Genomic DNA, 18,297 nt, shown 5'->3' with positions numbered 1-18,297 from the left:
CAAAATCAGTCAAAGGGAGAAATAAAGTGGGAGAAACCTGTTTATTGCCTACAAGCAACCACCCACTTCTGCTCACCCATGTCTCTCGCAACCTGGCTGCAAAAAAGGGACCCCACTCAACTTCTCTGATCCAGATATGCCCTCACTCCCTCTTGTAATTACCTACTGATATGGAGATGAACTACTTCTCTCCACCCCTTGGAAACACCTATTGATATGGAGATGCACTAAGGCCAGGTAAGAGATTCTGGAAATATTGCAATTTTACCCACACGTGTTTCTGGGAGAGTGACAAGAACTGACTTAATGTGTTAGCAGGATTGCTGTGGTGGCTGTGAGGAATAAACTGTTGGGGTAAGGGCAGATGCAAGAAGGTCAGTTAGGAAGTTACTGAAATAATCCATGTGAGAAAACAGTGGTGGTGACAGAATTGATGAGATGTGATCAGGTTCTGGATATATTCTGGAAGCTAGGGCTCATGAAATCATTAACTCAAAAAACAAAGTTGCCATGTAACTCTGGGGAAAAGAAATCCCAGGGCAAAATACCTCTAAAACCAAAATCAGTCAAAGGGAGAAAAAAAGTTTAAAACCCATTCATTGCTTACAAACTGCAGTCTGGGGCTGTCTCTTTCTCCTACTGCTGCAGAAGCAAGCCAGGGCACCTCCTCCACAACCTCTCAGGTTCAGATAAGTTCTCCATTGCCCAGGTAATTACCCACTGATATGCGGATCAACCTCTCTCCACCCCTGAGAAACACCTGTTGATATGCAGGTACACTAAAGTCAGGCGAGATATTCTGGAAATATTACAATTTTACCCACATGCCATCAACCAAGACAGAGAAGACAGGGTAGAACAGGATTAGAGCAGAAGGTCACAAGTTTGGTTTTGACCGTATTGAGTTGAGATGTCAAACAGACAACCAAGTGGGAAGGTAGAGTTGGTGGGTGGTTGCATGAGTCTGGAGTTTGAGAGAGGCCTGGGCCAGCTGTAAATATGAGGGTATTATCACCACTTCAGTGTCATTTAAAGACACGGGACTGGATAAGATCTCCAAGTGCAAACAGGAAAGAAAAGGTTAGAAATGGTCTAACCTTGCAAAGTCAAGGGCAAGAAGAGTAGTGGAATCGGGAATGAGAAGTGGACAGCAAGGTTGCCAGGAAAATCAGAACAGAAAGCCAAAGAAAGTGCTTCAAAGAGAAGTGAACAGTGGGTTCAGTGTGGCTGAGGGGCCAGAGAAGTCAAGGATTTGAGAACAGACCTCTGGATGGAGCAGCACTAAGGTCACTGGGGACCTGGACAATAGCGGGGTGGGGGGCAGGATGGGGCGGACACCTGCCAGCACCCATTCTGGAGAGGAAGTGAGAGGGCCCACAACTAACTGAGACTCTGGCCTTTTTCAGATGGAGCCAGTGAGATGTTCAGAGCTTTCTGATGTGACCTGAGGTCTCACAGCTGCTCCTCTGTGGTGATCCAGGATTTGAAGCCAGGTAGACTGGCTCCTGAGCCCTGGTTATAAAAACCATAGACGCAGCCTTAACATGCAACAGACTTTACCCATGATTAAGAGGCATATCTTTTCCACTTCATTCCCGAGAAGGTGCACTGTCAACTCAGGCATTCTACCTGACTGAATAGAGAAAGTTCTCCCCACTCCCCTTCCCAAGCCCTGATGACCTGCCCAGATAAACCCACATGGACATTTTTAAAGGCTCAGGCCACCACCTATTCCCATTCTCTCTTTTCAGGCTAACACAGTTTGGGGGACTTCTCCACTTTTTCTTTAAGTCAAAGGTTGTAAAGTGTTTCTAAAGAAATGCTCCTCATTTCGTAGAGCTTCTTCAATAAATGGAGTTGTGCTCTGAGTGAGAAGGAGACCCTGTCTTCCCCACTGCACCAGCCACCATCCCTCCTGGCCACTGACCCTGCCCCACCAGGCACGCCTCAGGGAGGGCACAAGCTGAAAGAAGGATCTTGAGGGCCTCCCTCGGGGAGCTCTTACCTTGTGTTCGCCCACTGGCGAGCCCCCAGGCCACCACACTGGTCAGATGGCTGTAACTGGCACTGCTTCCCTTACACTGACAACCTCAGGGGTAGGGCTGTTCATCTCCACAAAAGCAAAAAACCAAAATTGCGCTACCACCCCATGTCACTGTAATTGTGGCCACCACATGCTACTAGAGGGAGCCATGTCTTTTCACATTATGATGATTTAAAATGAAAAAACCTTAACATTGTTAACATGTCGCTCCTAAACCTTGCTGTACCCATCCTAAGAGAAAAAGACATGGCTATGGATGATGGAGGCACGAGAAGCTACCTGAATCACTAGAGATGTGTGCGTGATCCATGCAATGAAGCAAAGGAGCTCAATGACAACTGTGTAATGTGGGCCAGGTCCCTAAACTGCTGCACACCTTAGCTCCTCCCATCCCAGCATCCTGGGACCTGTGGTAACCACACTTTACCAAGAATACTCTTCAGCAGACCAGCTCATGGTAAAGTAGTTTATCCTTTTCATTCAACACATGTTTATTGAACATCTACTATGGCCAGGCCCTCTTCTAAGCTCTGGGGATGCCGCAGCAAACAATACAGACAAAAGTCCTGTCTTTACGAGGATTACACAGGGGTGCAGGGGACACAACAATTTTTGTCATATGGTGGTTAAGTGCTACAGAGAAAATATAGCAGGGATGGCAGATAGGAGGGTGGGCAAGGCAGGTAATTAGGAAGAGTCTTATTGAGTGGATTTGGGAAAGACCCTGGAAGAATGGAAGTAAGCATTTGGGTATCTGGGGAAAGAAATAGCAAGTGGAAAAGAAGGCAGGCAGGAAAAGTAAAGAACACTCAAGAGTTCTATTTGAGAAGTGATAGGGAAGACAACCTGTGTGGTGCTCAGGGTAAAGCCTGCAGTCTGTAGGCAGGCTTCGGCTCAGCAAACCTCTCTAATGGTTAATGAAAACTGCAAACCAAAACCGCTGTCAAGTCACAGTCCTTCCAGAATGCTATAGAGATGCCGCCCCGGATTCTAGAGCTTCACTCTACAATCTCAAGACCCCCAACCCCCAAGGGGCCCACCCACAGCGCCCTCTACAGCACGCAGGCCAAGCATACAACCCTGCCACGCTGCCTCACCTCAAGCAGGGTGTAAAAGAATTTGCCCACAGAATAGAACAGCGATTCTCAGTGTGGTCCAGGGACCTGTGGGTCTGCCCAGGAGTCTTTCAAGCAGTCTGTAAGTTCCGAACTATTTTCATAGCAATAACAAGATGTTTTCCTCTTTCAGTGTCCTTCTTTTAGAAGCATACAAATAAGATTTTCTAGGGACTACAGACCTGTTACACTATCAGGGCACTGAGGGTCCACGGCGCATGTGCTTATGTATTTCTGGATTTTACTAACATTCCCGTTAACCCACATAAATAAAAGCTCTTTGGAGTCCTCAATACTTTCTTAGAATGTATAAGGGTCTTGAGACCAAAAACTTGATAACTGATAGAATAAAAGATAGCTTCAAAAGAAGAGAGAAACAGGGCTTACCAAGACTCACTGGTCATAATGTAACCACGAGTTGGTGATAGAATTTGCAAAGTGAAAGACATGTTGCCTTCATATGAACAGACGGGCTTCTGCTTTGTGCAGAAGTGCGCAGCTACCTACCACACAGCAGCAGAGTTTGAAACTATCCCTTGGTGCGGGCTCTCCGCCCTGCCTGCCTTCCTCGAAAAGCTTCCGCATGTTGGCAGCCCTGGGGGCCTTAGGGAGTGGAGTGCGACACTCCGGTCAGCCCCGTGCGCCAGGAACGGTCACCCTCTCCTTTGCCGTACCTCTGCCAACAATAAGGTTACGAACAGCCAGAGGCGGGCGCGGCCCGGGATGCTGCGCAGGTGCCACCGAAGGTTGGCCGACCCCTGAACTTCCGCACCCGGCCCCCGAGAGCGCACACGCCACCCGAAAGACAAGCCGAGGATGGCCCGCCCCTGAGCCAGGGATCCAGAGATCAAACCCACTGACACAAACGCAAAAGTCAACCTCCACGGCGCTCAGAAGAGACGACAGAAAAATCTGAGCCTAAGAAAATTGACCAGAAGAAAACGTTCACCTCGAAGGAGATCCAGCCTGAAGACGCAGGACCTGCCGGGTTTCCTCTCGGCTTCTGCTCCTACAGGGCCGGGTGGACCCGGGAAGGTCACAGGGCCTCCCTCGCCTCGGTTCCCCTCACCTGCAAAACGCCGATGCGAACATCTAAGGAGGCGCTCTACGCGCGAACGCCCGGCGGTCAGGTTTTGCTCCGCGAATGCGCTGTGACCTCACCACAAAGGTTCCTTCCCTGAGCCTCAGTTTCCCGGTTTCCTCAGTTTCGGTAAAACAAGGGAAATGGCTTCAGCTCCCTAAAATCCGTTCCCACTCAAGCACTGGATATACTAATGTTAAATCGAGCAGCTGCAGGGTGCTTTTACCATTTCGTTAGGAGCAGGAGAAATAAAAATCTAGGAAAGGGAGTGCAAGACAAACTCCCGAAGTCAATGTGCCCAAGTCCCGACCCCACTCGGTCTTCGCGGGTTCGTCCCCCGGGTGCCCGCGAAGCAGGCGAGACCCAGGAGACTCCGCCGGGACTCCCACCAGCTGAAGAACGGCGAGGACTGGCGGACAGGTTCTCAGGGGGCCCGAGGGCGGCGCCCCCTCCAGAAAGCAGGGAGGCGCCGCCGTGGGAGGTGGAGCCCGGCCCCCAGAGAAAGCTCGGGGTCCGAGTACTCGGTGCTTCGCGGGGCTGGGAAGGTAACCAGCCCGGGAGGTGCCTGGAGGCCGCCCGGCCCGCGCCCAACGCGCGCCTTACTCAGGGCTTGCTCTCGCAGGTGGCGGCTGTGGGTGCGCCGAGCCGCGGGGCTGCGCCCGTGGGCAGGAGGCAGAGGGTCGGCAGCAGGAATCAGCTCCAGGCACCCTTCCTCCCCGCGGCGGCTCGGAGGCCGGGACGCGGAGGGACGGAGTGAGGCAGTAGGGCTCGCCGCGCCAGGTTAGCCGGCGCGCAGGGCTCGGGGTCCGGGGGCGCCGCCTGCCGCCCCGCACCTCTCGCCTGCTCGCTTTGCCGTTCGCCCAGCCACCTCCCGGCGGGGCCCGGCTGGCCAAGGGGCGGCGGTCACGTAGGCGCGGCCTGAGCCCCCCTACCCAGGGCTGCCCGTGGACCCTGGACCCCGCGCAAACCCTGCCAGGGCCGCCGGCCCGAGGGAAAACCGAAGTCCATCTCTGTCTTCTGTATTCAACTCCGAATCCCACTGGCTCCTGCCCTTATGGTCTGTGCTGATGCTGCCAGTTCTGCGGGTGGCTCTTGATTAAGAAACAGATCAAAGAAACAAACGAAAGGCTATTTTTAAAGGAAAGTTCATTTAAACAAAGGAAACTGCAGACAAGTGTTGCCTGTAAAAGAGGAAAATAGCGTGTGCATTCGCTTAAAAGTCCAGAATCCCAAAAGCCGACACTCCGTTAAGTGACCTCTTAAGGGATTTGGGGAACTAATGCTAAGGATGTGAACACCGGACTCGAAGGATTACTGCAAAGATTAAATGAGGACACTTACGAAGAGCACCTCGTTTGGCACACATAGTAGGCCTGCAAAATGTGCTCGCTCCCTTTCCGGGCCATTTCACAGAGTTGACCCTTCAGGAAGAAAAAAGTGTAAAACCGACTAGCTGTGCCCGGCTCGCCCACCTCGCACCATGGCCTGAGCGTTCTTTTCCACCTCCCTGTACAGCCCAGATTAATCTGAGTACTGTTTAAAGGAGAGCTCGTAGCAGGGTTTTAATTGTTTTAGGTTTCTGTCCATTTCGATACTGATAGAAAGTGTGAAAGCTGGTGGGGGCAGAGGGGCATGTTGGAGCTCAGTGGCCCCAATTTGTACACAATGAGAGGAGGAGTTTTCTGACCCTCGATGTCCGGCCTCAATACTCCAGAAAAAAAAAAAAACACCAGACTTTAAAAAGCCAAATATTCCAAGCCTTGATTCCACAGGCGTTCAGGCTTCAGGTGTTTTTTGCGAAATTGCTTTTTCCCGTTCTGAGTGTGCGTGAGGATTTGCTTTCTGGAGTTGACTCACTTTGAACCCGGCAGCAATCGTTGGTCCCCCCACCCAAGATGCCAGCGCTGCCACCTACTGGCAAAAATGTTCTCTCTGGTTGTGCGAGCGAAGTACCTACAACTCAAAAGGAGGTCATTATTACTTCATGCTCTTCCCCCCACTCCCAGTGAATTCTCAACCAATCAGCTATAGCTAGAGGAAGAGGGGGTGAAATAACGTGTCACATAACATGACTGAATTTATTAATTTTCTTTTATTGTTTGTCTCTTTCCTGTTGTGTTGGTTTCTGCTCTTATCTTCATTATCTTCCTGCTAGTCACTGGATTTACTTTATTCTATTTCTAGCTTCTTAAGGCAGAATCTTATGTTATTGACTTTAAACTTTTCTCCTTTTCTAACATAAACATTCAAAGATATAAATTTCCCTTGATGCATTGCTTTAGCTGCACAGCACAGATCCTGAAAAAGTTGTGTTTTCATTATCATTCAGTTGGGAATACATTCAATGTCCCTGGTGGCTTTTTCTTTGAACAGAAATAGACTCAGACGCAGAGAACAGACTGGTTGCCATTGGGAGGGCTGAGAGGATGCATGCAATAGGTAAAGGGGAACAATTAGTGAGAATGTTTGATATCTGCATCTGGCTGATGGTTACATGAGTTACACACATGTCAAAATTCATCAAGCTGTACACTAAGATTTGTGCATTTTGTATGTACCATAATTTTAAGAACAGAAAAGAAGTGACTCCTGCAAGAAGAAACATTATTGCAACTTGTTTTATGGACCAGGAAAGGGTCATACACTGAATTTGAAATATCTGCTATGTGCACAACTTGTTTGGTTCTTATATTTTTTTAATGAAGCTTCCTGCCTTTGTCAGACCCATCAGTAAGTAGGATTTATTCTGTAAGACACTCAGTGTACAAACAAACAATAGAATCATATCTACTCTACATACATAGTCTCCATAGACACTCCTGCTGCCTCAGACCTAGGGACAGGCAGACTGGCATGACCTGGTCCTTACCTGTCTTCTAGACTAGTGGTTTCCCCTTCATCAGGAAGGAGATGCTAAATGTCCCCATAGTCTCCTTTCTGTCTATCCACAAGCTTCTGTATCTAGACAAGTCTCTCATTTGACTATTGTTCTTGGTCCCTACCTCTCACAGACCTGTCAGAGAAATGGACATTTCCAAGCCTTTCCCTGCTTCTGTCTGTTTCTCCTTCATGTGCAGTTGATACCCCAGCAACCTTCCTATGTCCATCAACTTGTAATCTCCTACTTTGTGCCCCTACCAACTGCTTCCTGAATTTACACAAACCAGTGAGGTTTGTTCCCTTCACAGCAGTCACCTGGGGAAATTATACCCTCAAGGCCTTTGTGCTCTTTCCCAAACACCAGCCCTTCCCTCAAAAACAGTTCTCAGGATACATGGAGGTTTTGCCGTGGCTTCTGCTGCACCTCTGTGCCTTTGCCCTGCCTTGCCCTGCCTGGTGTGGCCAACCTGCAGTGTCCAAGCCCTGAATCAAATAACCATTGCAGATTTCCCGAGAAGGTCAGGACAGTCTGTATGTGGAGGGCAGGCCCCCTGTCTCCTGGTATTCACACTTGGGTTTAATCCCTTTTCCTTGAGTGTGAGCGGGACCTGTGACTTGCTTCTCATCAGCGGAATGTGGCAAAGGTGATGGGGTATACATGAGCCCTTGTATGTGATTACGTGGGTGTAGTGCCAATCTCTCTAGTCTCCCCTCCACTGCCACAGCTGAAGAAACAAATGGCCCTGAGTCTTACAGCCATGATGAAACGAATTCTGCTAACAACCCAAATGAGCTCCGAAGCAGATCCTTCTCCAGTTGAGCCTCTGATGAGAAACCAGACCAGTTCTAGGCAACAACCGACTGCAGCTTCATGTCACCCTAAGCCGACGACCCAGTTAAGCTGTGCCTGAACTCCTGACCCAGACAAACTGTGAGAGGATACATGTGGGATGTTTCAAACCACTAAGTTAGTGGTGATTTCTTATACAGCCACAGGAAACCAACACACCAGGTGAAGTGGGGTGCCAAGAAGCTCCCAGGTATTCCAGCATGGCGCTCCACCATCAGAGTGTCTGCTCAAAGTGACACCTGCTTCCTGCTTCCAGGTCTTCAGGCTCCATGCGTTCCTGGAAGGAGACTGGAGTTTTGCCACACTCCCTTAGTCACCCAATGTTGGCACCAGAAGTTCTAAGTGGGAAAGGGTGGCAATTATCCCAAAGCTGCATTTGCTTAGCAAGTACACTGTATGCACCTAGACCGTGAGAAAGAGCAAACATCCCCTGACAGCCGGGAGCTGGCCTGGCTCTATCAGTGAGGCCTTGGTTTTGCTACAATCTGGCAACAACCAGAGCCAGGCCACAGTGTTCTCCTGCTGAATACAAACAATTTCACAGAATATCAACATCCGACAAGGCCATTCTGTGACTGTGATGGATGAGGACGAAACCAGGCGGCCCCCAATCACTTCTCAACACAGACAAAACATGATCATCCAAACCACAAAAAGGACCAAATATCCCACCCTCCTGGCCAGTGGCTGACTGCTGCTGCTTTGCACTCCCAGCTTTAGTCTCAATCATTCCCCACACCATATAGACAAGATGTATTAAGGTACCGTTATGGGCTGAATTGTGTCCCCCCAACCCATACTTCGTATGTTGAAGCCCATATCCAGGGACTTCAGAATGTGACTGCATTGGAAAACAGGGTCTTTAAAGAGGTGATTAAGTTAAGATGAGGCTATTATGGTGGTCCCTAACCCAATCTGACTGTTGTACTTATAAGAAAAGGAAATCTGGACACAGACATCAGGGGCACTTAGGCACAGAGAGACAGCCATAAGGACACAGCAAGAAGGTGCCCTGATACAGTGTCAGTGCCTGAGTGGGTCCAAGCAAGTCAAGGGAAGAGGCACCAGAAGACAGCCAACCCACTGACACCTTGATTGTGGACTTCCAGCCTCCAGAACTGTAAGAAAATCAATTTCTGTTGTTTATGCCCCCTGTCCTGTGGAATTTTGTTATGGCAGCCCTAGCGACTGATACAGATGCTCAGAATTACACCCACTTCCTCAGAACACCCAGTCCAGAGAAAGCCCTTACCCAAAACACCTAACAACACAAGCCAAGTCCTGTAACAAGCCCCCCGAATACCCTCTGAGACACCTTACAGTTTCTCAAGGTATGAGTTCTTCCCTGCTGCAAAAGGCATTAAATCCATCTAATTCAATTTCATGTGTGTCCCTCATGGTTTTTGACTAAAGGACATTGATAAATTTTATGTCGACTTGGGGTGCCTTTAGCTAGCCCCCAAGCCATCCTCTGTGCTTCTACTGGTCTTGCATCAGACACAGTGTGGGGAGTAGGTCTCCTGGTGTTGGCCCAGTTCCATCCCCCTCTCCCCCTTCTGCTCTCCTGCCCCTTCCCTCCCCACATACCACATGTGCCGGTAGAATGGTGCCTTGCTGCCTGAAGCCTGGTACAATGTGGCACCTGTATGAATGATTCCTGACAGAAAGGGCTTAATAGAATGAACGGAAGCCTCCCAGGAGAGCACGGGAGCTTTGTTTGCTATTCAGCCAGTGTGGATAAAATGAAAGTTCCCATGGCCAGGATTTTCACCTGGCCCTAGCTGGCTAGTTCACTGCAAACGTGTGGGCAATAAGTTGCTATTGACTCTGTATAAAGAACTCCGCCCAGTGCTCTGTGTGACACCATGGCACGGCTGCAAGGCTGCAGGAGAGCAGAGCAGAGGCTGGAGTGATGGCAGCGCTGAGGACAGAGGCTCAGAGGACAGCTGTGCATGTAAAGAGGCCCAGAGGCAGAGACCGGCTTGCTGCATGCAGACTCGCTCTGAGTGAATGAGATTTTAGTGATTGACCTGCCACCATGGAAATAAAGTTGGGTATAACCCCTTCACCCCAAGAACGTTCTACTGTCATTCTTTGGTCACACTGAATCCATAGTGAACTTGCCCGGGGCTGAAATCCATTGGCAAGACAGCCAGCTTCTGGCTTTTGGCTTACTGTGTGTTATGTGCAAGCAGAGTAAAAGAGCTGAATTGTTGGATATCAGAGACTTTTTTTTTTTTTTTTCAGAGAAGGGAGGAAGGGCAAAGAGACTGGAGACATGGTGCAGAGAAAGTAAGGGTTGCTATGGCCAGGATTCTCACCTGGTCCTGGTCGGCTTGCTCACTACCCACGTGTGGGCAATACGTTGTTATTGACTATACAAAGAGCTCCGCCCAGTGCTCTGGGCTGCTGCATTGCTGCAGGGCTGCAGGGCTGCAGGAAAGCAGAGGCTGGAGTGGTGGCAGTGCCAAGGACAGAGATGAGACAGCTGTGGGGGCAGAGAGGCCCAGAGGCAAAGACCAGCTTCCTGCACGCAGACTTGCTCTGAGTCGATGGGATTCTAGTGATTGACCTGCCACGGAGGCGATAAAGTTGGGTATAAACCCTTTCATCCCAAGAACGTTCCATTGTCATTTTTCGGTCTCATTGAATCCGTAGTGAACTTGTCCGGGGCTGAAATCCGTTGGCAAGACACATGGACATGTGAGAAGGCCATTAGGGGAGAAAGAGAGCAAAGATGTTGGCAGAGAATTTTTATTACATTTTACTGTTCACACAACCAATCTTTCAGACAGTGCCTCTGACAGTGTAGCACTTAAGACACATTTAGGAACCTGGGACGGAGAGAAGGCTTCCAAGAAAAGCAGCCACACACAAGTGACAGTGGTTTGAATGTGTAGTTTTTACTATGAATCCAAAGTAAACAGAACTGCACACGTTTTTTAAAGGAGACCTGAATGATCAGGAAGTTTTCAGAGGACAGGTTACTGCTTGTCCCCTAGAACCTTTAAAAAGCAATAACTTGCTATCCAATGGATGTTTGGTATGCATCATTTTTTGTCCTTAGTGATTTCTGCATCCCTTCTGGAAACTGCTGCATTCATTTATTCAACACACTAATTAAATACTTGAGCATCTCAGTGCCCAGTGAGGGGTTTAGAAAGATGACTAAGGACCCTTAGCTCCATGGACCTTCCTATGGAGTCCTGTTCTCACCTCTGGTTGCACATTAGAATCACCTGGGGAACCTTTAAAACTACCGAAGCCCAGGTCCCCCTCCTAGTTAGTTGACTTGGGATCTTTAGGGAGTGTGGCCCCAGCATCACTATTTTTAAAGCAGCCCTGGTAATTCTAATGTGCAGTCAAGGTCAAGAGACAGACAGACAAAAAGAAAACTACAAGATGGTAGGATGTGTGCAATGAGGGTCCATGACAGCCCATAACTAAGCCCATCATTCCCTGGAGGGTTTCCCAGTAGAGTGTTGTCTAAAGGGAGTCATAAAATGTGAGTAGGAGTTAGCCAGGGAACAACATTCCAGGGAGAGGGAACAATACAGGAAACGGCCTTGAGGCCTGAGAGAAAGTTGCTACGTTCACAGAAAGCAGTCAGATTGACATAGACCAAGGCAGGTTAACAGTGAGAAAGGGAAAGATAACCAGGGACCAGAAGGAGAAGGGCCTGGAGCTGGGCTGGGAAGTTTGGCCCCTGTCTGATAGGCACTGCAGAGCTACCCAAGTGTTTGAAGAGAAGCTGTTGTGCAATCAAATGTGTGCTTTCAAAAGACCTCTCCAGCTGCAGTGTGGAGAGGAAATTGAGGGGGCAGGAGTAGAAGTGGTAACACCAGTCAGGAGAGGGAAATGGGGGCTGGGCCAGGCTCTGGCAGGGGAAAAAGAGAAGTGAAGTGACACAAAGGAAGTGAAATCCACCATACTTGGTGGCTGATGGGATGTGGGAGAAAGACTTCCCAGAATTAGCGCGCCCGGAAGGGACTTCCAGATCACACCCTCCAGCCTCTACTCCGCAGCCACAGTGGGAAGGGGGGAGTACACACCCACAAACCCCAGTTTCAGAGGTGCTTCAGTGGCCCTTCATGCAGCAAGAGCAGCAGTGGGGAAGGGAGCCTGTCTCTCATTTCCTCCATGCTTAGGAACACCAGCTTCTTCTAAATCTCCCAGAACTCATTTATCTGAGCCTCCCCTGAAGCGTCCTGAGCTCCCCTACCCCTTCCCAGACACCCTGCTAGCCTTGCCCACGCTTGGCAGAGTCTCACTGCCTCATGCAGGTTCCCACTGGCCGAGGACTGTAAAAGCCAGACAGCTGTAGTCCCATCACGTCTCTGTACCTATTAACTATGTCACCTTAGACCAGTCCCGTAACTTCTCTAAACTTTAGCTTCTTCATCTGCAAACTGGGAATAATACTACTTGTCCTGCAGCAATGCTGTGAAGATTACAACTAATGTAATAAGTGAGGAATCAAGCAAAATAGATAAAACTGAAGGTAGGTAATACCCAAATACAGTAAAGCTTCTCATTTAAAAAAAAAAAAAAGAAAAAGGATATAAATTAGAAAATCTGCAAAGGTCGTAAAAAGGCAAAAGAAATATAGAAGAGTAGGGAAAGAGAAAAGGAAGGAGGGAAGGAAGAGGGTGAGGGAAGAGAAGGAAAAATACAAGTCAGTAGACAAAAGCTCCTCACTAGCCAATCAAATAAAATCCAATCAGTTCTGGGGAAGGACGGCAGTGATGGCTGTACAACAACGCAAATGTGCTTAACGCCACAGAACTGTACACCTAAAAATGTTTGAAATGGTCAATTTTGTTACATCTATTTAACCACAGCTTTAAAAATAAAATACTCTTTTAATAAAGCAAAATAAAATAGCTAGGTGCATTTTTTTCCACCTCTCAAATTGTCAAAAAGAAAAGCATATACAATAGACAATATCCAATAGAAATCTAAAGGTTTTTTATAAGACAATTGGCAACATTTTAAATGTGTGTGCCCTTTGGTCTAGGAATTCCACTATAAGAATCCGTCCTAAGGAAATATTGACAGATATGTGCAAACAAATGCATACACACACACACACACACACACACACACACACGAACACCACAGTTTGGGAATCACCAAGCTGGGTTCACTAAAGCATTGTATCAGTGAAAAAACTCAAACACAATCCTTACATTGAAAAGATATGTGGCCTTTGGTGGAAGGAGGCAGATCTTTATGTTCTGGAAGGGAGGACACAAACCAAGTGGATGACTTCCCTGGGGAGGGAGTGGGATTGGTGGGGGGAGGGGGAGGGAAGAAAAGAGGGCCTTTTCTCTATGCTTCTCAATTACTATTTTTTAAATGGCAAGCACAACTTTTGTAATTTCTTTCGTTGCAATGATTTTTTTAACTGAATATTTCTTGAGCGCATACTCTGTGGCTAGTCCAGCTGGGAGCGTGCCTCATATTTCAAAACCAGATCATCTACTCATTCTTCCTACCAGCTGCAGAGCCACTTTTCCGAATCATAAATAATACCTCAGGGAAGAAAATCAGGACTGAGAAACCATGAGGGTTACTGCTCTTGGTACTCTGATGTGTTAGGAGCAGTGGCCAGCAGAGCTGTGGCTGTGGGCCTGGCCGGTCCTTTCTAAGAGATGCACCATGGCACCAGCACCGCCTACCACCACCTCTCTGCCATGACCCCTCTCTGGCCCCTGAAGCCCTACCAGCCTTTGGAAAGCCATCCTGGCAGCTGGCAACTGATACTTTTATGACAGAGAGGGGAGGCTTCTCCATCCCTGCTTCTTTCATCCCTATTCAGAGGTCCGTTGTTTCTCCAGATAGCGGGTTCTTTATGCCACAGGAATGGCAAGCAATATCGGGTCTGGCACCCCAGACCAACCATGGTAGCCTTCGGGAGGGAGAATCTCTGCCCAGATCCCTCCCACCTACAGGCCATAAGCCATTCTGGCCAGGGGGTCAGAGATCTGCTTTCCTTCTTCCCAAGGACCCTGTGGATTTTCCTTGTGGGCCTGGAATTCCAGCCCAAGAGCCAGCATCTCTCCAAGTGTGCATGGACGCTTTTGTTCCAAGGACATATCTATGTCTACAGAGAAAAATCTATTTTACAGTAACCCAGAAATGAGACATCAAGAAAATTATTTTTTCCAGTTGGTCTTGTATACATATATGAACAACTTTTTAAAAATTCATTCTGGGCTCATACTTGATACTTTTCCATAAAATAATTGCCATGGGCATGCCAGTCATTTGGTGTCCCCAAATGTCACACTGTCCCAACCCTTGTTTGGGAAGCAGAGCTCAGCATAGGAAGGTGAAGTCACTTACCCCAGGTTAGATGTACTCCTAGTAGGTGTTAGATTCAAACTCTCACACACTCTAACTTTAGAATCCAAACTTTCACCTATTTCCCTATACCTCCTCTTCTCATTACCAACTAACATTTTAGGACTATGTATATAAGAGATATAGTTATTTCTAATTTCTATCATGCAAATTTTTTACACACAAAAGGAATGCAATACAACGAACCCACATGTATGATTTACCAGCTTTGGAAGGACACATTAACATCTCCAAAACAGTGTTCCACGGAAGAGTCTGAGAATAATCACAGACCTAGGTGGATGTGAATAATTCATTCAGGACTTGGTCAGAACACCATGAGGATGATCCAGGGGGGTGCCCAGGAAAGAACAGACCAGACCCACAAAGGAAGCAGACAGTATACAGGAGGGAGAGCATGGGACTCATGAAAGTGGGATGGGGGCTCAGAGTTGGGGACCAACTGGCAGCAGTCAAGTTCCAGCCCTAAGGTATTCTAACCCTAAATCCCCTGAGATGGACACCAGGAGGCACTGCCCAGATCCCCTTCGAGGGCTTGCTGCCCCAGCTGGCTGGGACAGCTGCCAGCAGACAGGTGTCAGGCCCTTCAGTGCTGTCTCAGAGGCACAGAGCCGCCTCACCTTCCGATGGTCCTCTCAGCCCATCTTGGACAACTCTAGCTCCAGAGGCCTCCGGAAGGCTGACGGGAGGACTGAAGCTGTCATAGCTTGACTTCTCCCTCTGCCCAATCTCACCTCCTTCCTCCCTGTTCATCTTGGGCACACCTTAATAAACATCTGCACATTAAACCATCTCAGAGTCTGCTTCCCTGGAAACCCAACCTGCAGCCCCCACTGCCCTTAAGAAACCCCCAATGGGTCTCTTTTCTTTGCAATCTAAAGAGCATGATTAACACAGTCACCCGAGAGTCCCCACACTGGGGCTGTGATGACTTCTGTGCCCCGTTCAAAGAAAACATGCAGACATCAGGAGAGAAGAAAAACCAATAGGAGAGACTTTACATTGTGTGAGGCCAGAGTACACGTGGTCCATGTTTGGGGGAGAAATGAAGCTTTCTTTATTTATCTGGGAGTGCTTAGGAGTCCGCCTCAGCAGAATGGGTGAGCCCATTGACAGGCTTCATCTCTGCCTGCTCAAAGCAGTATCGCAGGGCTTCACTCAGCCCCCCTAGGAGAAGCACTGTCTCTGGGGCTTCCTTATCTTCTCCTCCTCCCCTAGCAGGTCCAAGGTCTGGAGGCTAACCTGTCTTCCTCTGTGCATCTTGCCCGGAAGTGTCTGCCTCTGACATCACTTAAGCGCTGTTTTCTTGGCTGACCTCCCTGGTTTTACAAATTACCTGAGTTCCAATTGCTACTCTCCTTAAATGCCTGGCTTGGGCAGCCTTCCAAGGAACCTCTTCACAGGACAATTATCCCATGCCACAGTGACACCCTCACCCCTGCACACTTATCAGCCAACTGCTTAGGAAGCTTCCATATTTCTGGGGCCCACAGGGGGTTCCTGGACTCCTTAAACTCCATGAGCAAGTCAGGAGGAACTGGGTGCTCTCTAAGGCCAAGCTGCCTGATCTATGTGACAGTTTTTTTGTGTCAGCTTGGCTAGGCTTCAGTCCCCAGCTAGTTACTAAACTATATGTATATACACATACACATACACTACTATGTATATACACTATTATGTATATATACTATTATATATATATATATATATAAATATATACATTTGTATACATATGTCAGGTGGTATGATAAATGTTAAGAAAAAATAAGCTGAGTGAGGCTCTGGAGACATAGGGAGACATTTAGCACAGAGCCTAGCACACAGTGTTAGTTATTTCTGTTGATGTCACTTTGTCACCCAAGCCAGCTGGAGAACCTCTCTGTCACCCACTACATCCCACCCACCACTGCTTATTTCATGGTGATTAACTTTCAGATTCTTCAGCTTTTCACCCCTCAACACACACCCGCTGCTCTGTGAGTCTAACCCTCATTATCTCTTACCCAGACCATAGTAACAATCTCCTAACTGCCCTGCTTCCACCAAATCCAGTGACAGTGTGATAATAGCAAACACATCCACAGCCTCCACGGTGTACCAGGTGCTCTTCTAAGCATTCTCCCATCCTGGGACGTGCACACAGTTTCTGTCACTACCATTTTACGATGAGGACGCTGAGGCACAGAGCGGCTCAGGGCAGGACAGTCCCTACCATTCCTCTTTGCCTCCTTCCTTGTTCCTTCCTGCCTGACTTCTGTTAGGATTTACACCAGCATGGCTTCAAATCCCGGCTCAGCCATTTGGGGCCTAGATACCTTGGGCAAGGTCCTTCCATACTGCCTTAGGGGACAATACTTGTATGTTTGCATCAGTTCCCTGAGGGCTAGGAGTCAAAGTTGCTGTTCTGAACCAAACTAAGCAGCTACACTGAAGTGTGATTTAAATGCTGGGTGGGGGTTGTGGCAGGCTGAATTGGGTCTCCCCAAAATGCACACGTTGAAGTCTTAACCCCCAGGATCTCAGAATATAGCCATATTTGGAGATCAGGTCTTTAAAGAGATTAAATTAAAGTGAGGTTGTTAAGATGGGAGCCTAAGCCTGTCTGACCAGTGTCCTTATGAGAAGAGCAAGTATGGGCCCACAGAGAGACAGCCGGGATGCCTGTGCACAGAAGGATGGCCATGTGAAGACACAACGAGAAGGCAGCCATCTACACGCCACGGAGAGAGTCCTCCAAGGAAGCCAAACCTGCCCACACCTTGAGCTTGGACCTCTAGACTTTAGAACTGTCAGAAAATAAATGTATCTTGTCTAAGCCACCAGTCTATGGTATTTTATGGCAGCCTTAGCAAACTAATACAATTCCCAGTCCCTGCCTCCCCTCCTACTTCCATACCTGGAAACCTCCCCTAACTTTCTGGCAAATATTTTCCAATCAATTCCAGATATCATCTGGTCTTAATTTCAGGACTCTGACACTTTTTCCACTGATTATCTCTATGTCCTTCAAAATGACCCTGTCCTTTAACAGCTCCAGAAACCTCTTTTGAAACATTAATAATTAATATTCAACTTGGGAGCATTCACTGGGCAGCATGGAATATGAAAAAAATAGAACAATACTGAGACTAGCTCAAAAAACTACAAAGAAGTAATTAGCATAGTGCAGGGAAACTATAAAAATAAAGCAAAAGAGTTGAATTGTTCCCCTTCACTTAATACACCTCACCTACAAAATGCTTTCAGATACTTGATTTCACTGATGCTCATGACAGCTCAATTACTATCTTCATTTCTTAGGTGAGGAAATTGAAGTTTAGAGAAGTGAAGTGAAAGTCCAAAGCCCAGGGCTGGCAAGTGATGGTACCTACCCTTGGACCCAGGTCTCTGACCCCATGTGCTATCTGAGGTGTTCCATAAATATGTCTACACTTTCATTAGAAAAGAGGTGGTTTATCTGAAAGCACACATTTACCACATTCCTTCCTGGAAGTGCAATGATAGTAAGTAAAATGCTTGTTTTTACTTGCCTGTTACAGATTGTTACTCCCTCCCCAGTGAGCTTGTAATTGTCTTTTTATGAGGCTTGGGGGAAAGCTTAGAAATTTGGCTGTAAGCCAAAGAGCAACACACTGCATAAAAGAGGCAGAAAAAAGAATACAAATTCTGAAATGAGCAAATTAACTAAAAATAAAATGGCAATTTCGCATGTTTTTTTAAGGAGGAAGATAAAAAATGAAGTTTGCAGAAGGGGCCCGTTTTCTGGAAATTATGCAAATTTTTAAAAAGTCAGAAATGAATGAAAAGTAGTGGAAACTACAAAAATGATTAAGAAACTATGAGAATTTATCCTACACAGACCCTGGTGCACATTTTGTATATTTGTTTTAATTTATTTGCAGTATTATATTAGTCCTGGCACTTTAGAGAAACCCTCCCACTCTACACAAGCACTATACTG

The 18,297-nt window shown here is 47.7% G+C and overlaps 1 protein-coding gene across 1 annotated transcript in view; it reads right to left on the bottom strand.

Moving 5' to 3' along the window:
- TRABD2A (TraB domain containing 2A) overlaps window positions 1-15,089 on the bottom strand; it is a 71,932-nt gene extending 56,843 nt beyond the window's left edge. Inside the window, 4 exon segments of the mRNA XM_057497540.1 lie at window positions 4,839-5,125; window positions 5,836-5,948; window positions 6,098-6,193; window positions 14,957-15,089. Of these exon segments, the coding sequence (XP_057353523.1) occupies window positions 4,839-5,125; window positions 5,836-5,948; window positions 6,098-6,193; window positions 14,957-15,089 (629 nt within the window).
- Between the last annotated feature and the right edge of the window lie 3,208 nt (window positions 15,090-18,297).

The sequence above is a fragment of the Manis pentadactyla genome, chromosome 2, assembly GCF_030020395.1.
Source record: "Manis pentadactyla isolate mManPen7 chromosome 2, mManPen7.hap1, whole genome shotgun sequence".
NCBI classification, from domain to species: domain Eukaryota; kingdom Metazoa; phylum Chordata; class Mammalia; order Pholidota; family Manidae; genus Manis; species Manis pentadactyla.
The sequence above is the reverse complement of the archived record's forward strand: the minus strand, read 5'-3'. Positions and strand labels throughout refer to the sequence as shown.